Source organism: Sinohyriopsis cumingii, chromosome 8 (assembly GCF_028554795.1).
Source record: "Sinohyriopsis cumingii isolate HCF-2022 chromosome 8, ASM2855479v2, whole genome shotgun sequence".
NCBI lineage: Eukaryota > Metazoa > Mollusca > Bivalvia > Unionida > Unionidae > Sinohyriopsis > Sinohyriopsis cumingii.
The window spans coordinates 16,862,178-16,872,207 of NC_142968.1; the positions used below are offsets into that span (position 1 = coordinate 16,862,178).

General features: G+C 36.8%; 1 protein-coding gene across 3 annotated transcripts in view; it reads right to left on the reverse strand.

Moving 5' to 3' along the window:
• The window catches only part of LOC149793045 (solute carrier family 13 member 2-like), a 45,370-nt gene extending 35,856 nt beyond the window's left edge, over positions 1–9,514 (reverse strand). For 2 of the 3 annotated variants that reach the window (XM_089966941.1, XM_089966940.1), the window contains exon 1: positions 9,072–9,514. In XM_089966941.1, coding sequence (XP_089823067.1) covers positions 9,072–9,197 — 126 coding nt within the window. In that variant the 5' untranslated portion in view covers positions 9,198–9,514. The remainder of the gene's footprint in view (positions 1–9,071) is intronic. The other variant, XM_089966939.1, reaches the window with a different exon arrangement.
• Positions 9,515–10,030: the final 516 nt, after the last annotated feature.

Here is a 10,030-nt window from a genome sequence, read left to right on the forward strand (position 1 = left end):
ATCATAATGTCTGGCACGCTCAAGCAACTATTTTTATGTCATAGACTCTAACCCTTCCTGAGTAGGATATATAACACAGTGGTCCACTTTAGACGATATTGCAAACGCTTGATGGTGTCACTAAGGATTTCTATAATTTGTGAAATTAAATTTTTAAAATGTTTACCAAGAAAAAAGAAAGGAACGAAACAAAGCCAATGTAGATTTTAAAGGAAATCATATAAACAACTTTTTAATGTTCTTTTTAATAAATTGTAATCCCGAACGAGCCCCCAATTTCTGTAACGACTGCATGATCATTAACTATGTAGAAGAAAAGAAGTGAATCCATCAATTTAAGAAAAAGTGAGGACATAATTTATATCCAAAGAAAACAAAGTGAAAATTAAAGAATATCGTGAAATAGATCATAAATAATCAAAAATATTATATCACAAGTCCATAAAGTATGGAATGTTCCAAATGAATTTCAATAGTATTGAATTTCCCGATGTACTCAGATTCTTGAATGTTCTAGTGTATAATATGTACATTTTCAAATGTCTTTAACTGAGTACTCAGTAATCCGAAATTGGTATTTTTATTCCATTACTTCAATCAGCACTTTGTATTTCCAGTGAAAAACAAAAATCTCATCCGGTCAAACTTGTAAATAATTCCAAAGATTGATCATAAAAACGTAATGAATACTTATCTTACAAACCTCTTTATTCACAAACCCCACCTGAACAGTGACTTAATATACTTCTTATCCTTACTGAAGAACCCACTTACTCGTAAACAGGGCCAAATCTTAAAGTTAAATTCACGTATACACCTTATTTATTTTTTTGAGACATGACAAAAGTCAGGTAGGCATTACTGCCATTACTATCAATCACGTACAAAAATTAGGCACACAATATAGATATACATACATTGTCTTATAGATAAACGGTTGAGCTTTGCATTCCTTATTTGTATGCACAGTCAGGTATTGCAGAATATCACAAATCTGAGCACTAAAGATGATTTTGTCTGCATGGATTTACATTTAGCATTTCACTTTGGTTTTCCTTTAGAGTTTCCTATTGTATGGACATCAATCAATTTACCATTGCGAATGGGGATTCTCATGTTGTTTTCCAGTACTTTACTTTATGTCGCATAAGAACTGGTTCTTGTAACTTAAGGGAAATAACAGAAAGTGTTTAAAAATTGCTTTCTGACTGCTGTTAAAAGGAATAGTGCTACATAGAGAAATGAGCTGTTCTGTTGTTGTAAATGTTGTTATAGGGTTTAACGCCATTTTTCAGCACATGATAGGCTATGTATGGCGGCCAGTATTAATGGTGGAGGAAGAACCCGGGGAAAACCCCGGGAAGAACCACCGACCCACGAGCTGTTCTGTAGAAGCAATCGAAATGTGTATTTTGTGTCTGATACGAATTGTACACGATACAACCTGTTAAAATGTGCAATTATGAAGTTGACAAACAGAGCTGTGTAGACAAAAAATGATAAGGACATCCTGCTGAATAAATGAACACTTTACGAAACCATACATTCTTCTTGTATAAAACACACATGGAAAGAATTAAATGAAGCGTAAACACAGTAACATGACAGATAAAGAATAACATTGTACTAATACATTATATCACGGTTTACCACAGGTGTTAAGATTTATTATTGCTATGTTATAATCTTTAATGTAGCCTAGTTAATAAATCCGTGCGTACAAATTTTAACGGATCAAATGACAAACAGGGTTTATGTATTTTCTCCTAGACAACAGCGCGCATTGTGTTTATCTAACTCAGCAATATGATACGACATAAAATAATTTTCCAGATCTCTTGAGTCATGTCGGCTCGTTGATAATATTGTGACAAAACATTTTCATATCTGGAAGTATCTGCGTTTATTCACTGTCAAACAGTCTGCACTTCAGCCGTTGATCATGTTCTGCCTTTATATAGTTTTCTTATATAAGAACATGAAAAGGAGCCCCGGGAAGCCTAAAGGTCTAAAGCGCTCGTCTTGACCGATTACTGCCATCCCACCTCAGTACGCGTGGGTTCGAGTCTCGGACTCGGCCAATGTGTGTATGTGAGAAAGCTTGCCAGTAGTTGCTAGTGGAATGCTGGCTCTTACCGTTGATCTCCCGGGTTCTGCCTCCACCAATTATACTGGCCTCTGTGTGCGGCTTGAATTAAACAACGGCGTTTAACCCGCAACAACAAGACTGTGCAAATGTTTGGTGTCATGCCATTGATAAATGTGGATTGCATGTTTACATGCACTTAGATTCAGTGTCCAATATTGATTTGGAAAATAGTCTCTTAGACCTATTAATGATTTGGTGATTATTTTAAGCAATGAACGACTTATTTATTTCCATCTCACAATTTTGTAATTACTGTTTCCTTGTGGAGTAAATATACAACTTCTTTTATAATTGATCGATGCTGATGTGAACGTACTCCTAATTATATGTTTGTCATTAATCTTACACTTATACTTTAGTAACTACATCCTGTGTATTCGTCATATTTTAACATCGCAATCGATATCCATTCCAATATCCTGCTATGACCGTGTGGGTCATCATTGGTAGTATTTATATAACCGTAATGGACATCCATTCCTATATCCTAATATGACTGTGTGGGTCATCACTGGCAGTATTTACATCATCGGAATTGATAACCATTCTAATATCCTAATATGACTGTGTGGGTCATCACTGGCAGTATTTACATCATCGGAATTGATAACCATTCCTATATCCTAATATGACTGTGTGGGTCATCACTGGCAGTATTTACATCATCGGAATTGATAACCATTCTAATATCCTAATATGACTGTGTGGGTCACCATTGGTAGTACTTAAGTCATCGGAATTGATAACCTTTCCAATGCCTTTATGTGACTGTGGGGCATCATGTGTAGTATTTACGACATCGCAATGGATAACCTTTCCAATACATTTATAGGAAGGATGCAAACGCTGTATTTGATAAAGAATTTTATAACAAGCATATTTCATTTGCCTCTAAAGCTACCTTGCAGCTGTGCCATTTGTGTTTTTTTAAATGGTAATTTCACAGCTAAAATGTACGGAAAGAATTATTCAAACGAAATTTGACCTGACACAAATATCTATTTAATTTTCCTAGGTTCTCATGGCGATTATTCACCATATATGTATTTATGGTCATTTGTCAACGTATTTTATTTCTCACATTTGTCCTTATTATCTGTACTATTAATTGCACTTTTCGTAATGAAAAGGAAATAAAGATCTCTCTCTCTTTCTGTCTGTCTGTCTGTCTGTCTCTGTCTCTTTCTGTCTCTGTCTCTCTGTCTCTATCTATGTCTCTGTCTCTTTCTGTCTCTCTGTCTCTCTGTCTCTCTCTCTCTCTCTCCATAACAATGAACTCATTGCGTAGAAGTAGGTTAGCAAATATTTATAACAATACTGATGAAAATCATCACGGTTTACTTTCAGATAAATGGACTCTAAGAGTTTAATACAGCTATTTGGCCGCAAGGTAATAATGTTTGGATTAATATTTAATTTCGCATGGCAACCACTATAAATCTGATGAAATAATACCTTTCCCCTGGGCATTAAAACGAGAAAATACATTAGCATGACATCTCCTAACATAAATAAATGAACTCATATTATAAAAAACACGAATTATTTTAGCAACAGAATACTACACAGCGTGGGTTTTAATGTTTCCAAGCACTCTCCATTCGGAAAAGAAACAAACAGGACACTTAAGCTGTATGCGTGAGAGGAATACAACAATATTATTTAAGGGGCTACCTAATAAATTAACAAATGTTGCCCGAATTGGGGTATTCTAGTTTTGCTATTAAAGCTATAAAAAACGATTTTGAAAGAAAGGGATACATTTCTGTTTCATTTTTTCTTTTATACTTACCACTATATTTAGTAAATAAGAACGGACACTTTAAAACAGGGGTCTTAAACACGAGCCGCCAAGCCGTATCCTGTGGCCCACAAAATATTTGGCGTCACAAGCTGACATGAGAAAGGTGGTGCGGCCCTTGCGCGATCGAAAATGCCCTCATGCGGCCCTCGGGGTGGTTTGAGTTTGAGACCCCTGCTATAAAATATAGTTGTAGTTGACATGGAAAAGAAAAAGGGGAGCCTATCTTCATATCTTCATAAATATGTCTGTCTGCAGCCTTCTTTCGAGCCTGGACAATGTGACTTTATTCCTTGCACGCCGCCCTTATGGAGATTTTCGATCCATTATTGACTTTTCTGCGTTGTTCCAAACTGAAGTTACAGGCTCCGAAAAGTGCGATTTTCGCGACTTTATACTCTGAGACAAGTCTGAGCTCATGTGATAATAAGCATTATTATATGCCCATTTTTTTTCCCGTTCAACTTTACATTGTCAGAATCGTGCAGTATTACCCGATATTAAATCCATGCGAAAATACACATATAGCATTCACGTACATAAAAGAACTACTTTCTATTGTAAACAAACAATGGACGCAGACGCCAGCACTTTTGATTTGTACACAAATCATGTACACTCGCGTAAGAGGCTCTTTACGTTGTGGTTGTTTAAATTTGTTTCTGAATGAACTAAAACAGATGTTTCGTGGAATGCCACATACCAGCTGCTTTGGCACATTCCGCGTTGATACAATGTTACGGATTTAGGCTAGCTACAGTATATAACAGACGCAAGATAAGGTCCTTACAAATAACATACAAGTGACAAGTCATATGCTTTCTTCTTTAGCTGGTGATAAGAATGGCAAAAAAAAAATATACTTACAGTTTTACATCCTGAATTTCCTCAAAATGTATTTTCTTAATTCTGCCGAATTACATGAGCCATGTCATAGGTTTTCAATCTGGATTACACATTTCGAAATTGTGCTGTAATTTCGATGATAAGTGCAATTGCATCCTCCTTACTGCACCCAAAAGGAAATAAGCATTAAATTCCATAGCGTCTTTTTGATAATTGCAATCGAAAGACTTCATATGTTTGCCACATTATGATTTCAAACATTCAATGACAGAAACAGAAACACATTTGCAGATGTAAACACGCTTCTCCCGCGCTTCAATCCGATGTATTTCATGTATAATTTGCACAGATGAATCCAGTCCAAAATCACAACCTTTCGCCGAATCGAAACAAAATACCAAAATATATTCATTCCAGATCAAATGGAAAAGTTGTTGCAATGCGCATTCACTCACAATATGACTGCAAAAATTTCAATTTTAACTAGACGCAACAATTTCTTTTGAAAGTTATGTTGAGCGCGCGACTAAGTTCAAATTTATCTGGGCGGACTTATGTGCGCATTAATAATGATGTTGTTGTGTAAAGATAAATCTGCGCTTGTGTATTTAGTTTGGAATACGGTATTCATTCATTTACGTTGTTTCTTGTAGTGTATTTTGTTTATATAAATATGCCTTAGGTAGAAAAAGAAATGAGCATATAATAAAAAGGTTATTGCATTTGTATGGGAATATATGAACTCGTTTTGTCGGATGGATATACTTCACTCCCAAAGTCGTGCAGTATTCCAGCCAAAAATCTCGTTCATATTTTCCCATACAAATGCAGTAACTTATAATAACCTTTTGAACTAATCATATTTCGGCATTGACGTGTATGCCGCATAGTTTACCTATTTTGAAAATAGAGTCGCATGTATACGATGTCTGTGCAGTGAAGAAGACAATGTCTAATTCTTACATGGAGCAGGATTCCTAAACTTGAATCAAGTTAATGCTAAGCAAAAACTTACTTTTGCATCTACCACTGCTCTGTGATTCCAGAAGGGATGCATCGTAGCATCGTAAACATGGTACATGTAGCTCTTGTCACCGGTTTTCACATGTACACGCACTTGTCTCAGCAGTAAAAATTCTCGAAAATAGCACGTTTCCCAGCCCGTAACTTCAGTTTGGTACAACGCAGAAAAATCAATAATGGCTTGATGAATATAAAAAAAATTCAGGAGTAAAACAAGCCATATAGTATGATCGTGTGCCTTTAAAAACGGAATAGCAGAAGGAAATCGAGGGTCATGGGTGGAACGAAGTATTTGGAAGTTCTGTACCGTCTCTCTTATATATTATGACAGAGAGGGTCCTATGTCAGAATGGGTCATGGGGGTAATCTAAGTTTTTTGTTGTCACTCTGCATGATTTTTCCTTTATATAATTTTTTTTCTTTCTCAACATCAAGCTCGCGTCGAGAACCTGTGTTATAAAATATAGTGATATCATCGCTCTTATCCTTATTGGGCGGGGCATGCTGTTCGCACCCACGACACAGATGCGCACGCATGGTGTACGTAACAGGATTTTAATCCGTTATAATCTAAGGAGTTGATAGTGTAGGGGTAAGCAGTATGTCACTAGCTGAGTATTGCTCTTATTTATTTATTTATTTATTTATTTATTTAAGACGTTCAATGATCGTCATCTGAAAAATAATACAGGACCTCATTTTTAAAATAATTTTGAATCCATTATGTACCGCGTGTACCACACTCTCACCCAGCCCACCCACCCCTCTATGATAAAGGGGCAAGCAGACGCTGATTTGAGACAGAGCTTATGTATAAGAATAATTAACAATAATTCCAAGGATATGCCTGTAGGCTCCATTTAATTTTCACTTTCAATTACGACTATACTGGGATATTAAAACCTGGCCATACTTAAGATACATGGATACTGAGATCTGGCGAAATTCGATATAATGATATATTGATTCCTAAATATGTTTTCAAACTCGGACATTGATATCTTGCCATATTACGCTTCGTTAAATTCATTTACAATTTATACACCTTCTTTTAAAAACTCTATGCGCAAGCCTATGTACAAACAAATGCAAATCTTCTGAGAAGTCAATATAACACCTGAAAGACGTAATCATGTTTCCTAAAGGAAAACGAATCTTACAAGGCTATTGAAATACGTGGGACGCAGATTTCGGTGTCAATACTTTTCATTCTGTATAAATAATGTGGAAGAGGCATTAGCAGAGTTTATTTGCCTGGTGTAATTTCATTTCAACCTTATTTTAAACACATTGTTTTATACCAATAGAAAATTGCTCGCATATTGAATAGTACACATTTTAAACGAAGATCTATGTGTTTATAGAAAAAGATCCGATAATAAGCAAGCATTTGGACTCGGACCAATGGTCAATCGGCGCCCCTGGTGGCCGACCGGTCTAAAGCGCTCGCCTTAACCGGTCTACACCATCTCACCTCTCTCCAAGTGAGTTCGAGTCTAGGGCTCAGGTCATTGTATGTGAGAAAGCATGTCAGTAGCTTCCCGTGGGTCGATGGTTCTTAACGGGGTCATCCCGAGTTTTTGCCTATAGCAGCCTATCGTTCCTGAAAAATTATCTTTAAGCCCTCGAAAACAGCAACAACATGTGACTCAGAACTTGAAACGTTAAAGGAATTTTATTCACCTGTAATGTATGGTTGTGATTAGACATGCCAGTAGAGACATTGTATTAAGGTTATGTTACAACTGCCTGCCCTTGCCAGAACAGACTGTCCGCTAGTATTTGTCTTTTAAGTAGAGCAATTCTCCTTTACGAAACCAAGAACATGTTGACATACTGTAGTAAACATGTCGTATGACGTATACAATGGGAAGTGGTACTTAGGCGTGTGTGTGTGTGTGTGTGCGATTTGGATTTTTAACGTAGTTTTAACAATTTTTCAGTCATATTGCTACGATGTCTGCAGTGTGGCAGAGTTCATAGTGATGCCTAGCACTGGGGCATCAAGCCGCAGACATATAGCATGATGTCCCACCCAGTCACATTATCCTGACGCCAGGCCGACCAGTCCTAACAGTAACTTCTTAATGCCGAGCGCCAAGCGAGGCAGCTGTTTGTATCATTTTTATTTCTTTGGTATGACCCGGCTGGGGATCGAACCCATGACCTCCCGCATCCGAGGCAGACCCTCTAACCACTAGGCCACCGGAGCGGTCTATGTACTTATGCAGTCTTGTTTCAGTAAGCAACGTATTTCAGTTTAATGTAAGACATAACAACATCAAATCAAACACTTTTCAACGCAGTAGCTATATGTCTATGGCGACCCAGTTGCTGCCAAAAGAAAAAACTTGATAATTAACCACAGGTATATCTTCTCAAATACACAGACAAAAATCAAAATGATCGCATACATTTTGCAGCAAATGCGAATATTTTAGATAAATAGCAAGAAAGGAGAAAGTAAAATGTTGTTGTTGTTTTAGGGTTTAACGCCATTTTTCAGCACACGATAGGCTATACATGGCTGCCAGTATTAATGGTGGAGGAAGAACCCGGAAAAACCCGGGAAAGAACCACCGACCCACGAGAAGCTACTGGCAAGCTTTCTCACATACCCACATTGGCTGAATCCGAGACTCGAACCCACGCAGACAGAGGTGAGATGGCTGTGATACGTAACGGAGAGCGCTTTAGACTACTCGGCCACTCGGGGCCCCGAAAGTAAAATGAAAAAAGAAGGTAATAAACAGACATTTAGTCTTTACACACTGTATAACTCAGAATGAAAATCTGTAGCTATTTATAGATCTTTATAATCATATTCACCTGATTTTATATAAGAAAGGATCAAACTTTCATCTACTCATGTTAGAGAAACAGAATAACACATATCTATTATATGTACAGCAATCAATATATAAACAACATGATGCATGACTTTATTCTTCCAATACGCATTCATATATTCAGGTCCAATGCAAAATATATTATTCACAATGTATATTTTATATACAACTACATACATACATAACAATAAACACACAAATATATAACTACATGCATGTATACATGCATGCATGCATACATACATGCATGCATGCATGCATACATACATGCATGCATCCATCCATCCATCCACCTATACATACATACATACATACATACATACATACATACATACATACATACATACACACATACATACATACATACATATATGAAAATTAGTCATTTACGTTTAACACCTACCTGTTCAGGTAAATCCGTTTCGGCGATAATTACTGGAATAGGAGCCAAAAATGCAATCGGCAAAATAATCAATGATTTCAGCTGCCCTGCATGTTTCAAAATTTTCAACAAGGTCCAATGTCCCATTTTGTCTGAATAAGACTTTATCCTTGTTTCCCAGTCAATAAATGTACTAAAGACTGTGTGTACATAAGCACAGGGTTGCGTATATGCCTAAACCATTTACTTCTTGCAGGTACCTGTTGATAAATGACAGGGAAGTTAAGGTCAATTCAATCAAGTCAGAGGTGCGTTGACAATACTTATGTTCATCGTGAGGACGTTTTTAGTACATATAAGCAAACAACTTAAATATAGAGCGCATGCCAGTACGAGCAGAGTAGAATTAGATCAGCCGTCATATAATGCGTCGTTAGATATAGTCAACGTTGTTCGCATTCTTTATAGTTTCAAGCGAACATCATCGACTACGACGTTGTTATATGTGTGCAATATACACATTGGATAGCCATTTATGGGCCACAAATACATGTAAATTGCATTGCCTCAGGGAGTTTAAAACTCCCGTGCACGTGGCAGCAGAATTTTGCTTGCTAAATTGAAATACTTTGAGACAATGAAACTTGTTCAAAATGTACATTTGACAGGAATTATTCCATACCGAATCTAGTTCGAATCTTGTTCATATTAATTTCTACTTTTCAGAGGCAGAATATCCATTTTATTGTTATTTTTTTCTTTCTTTAATAATGTTTTCTTGCAGAAAATGATTGCACGCCTGCTTTGTTATGTAATGTAATGCAACAGTCGTAAAGACGTTTTAGCCTGTGTGGTTTCCGTCTATAGTCGTTTTAGCCTGTGTGGTTTCCGTCTACAGTCGTTTTAGCCTGTGTGGTTTTCGTCTACAGTCGTTTTAGCCTGTGGGGTTCCGTCTACAGTCGTTTTAGCCTGTGTAGTTT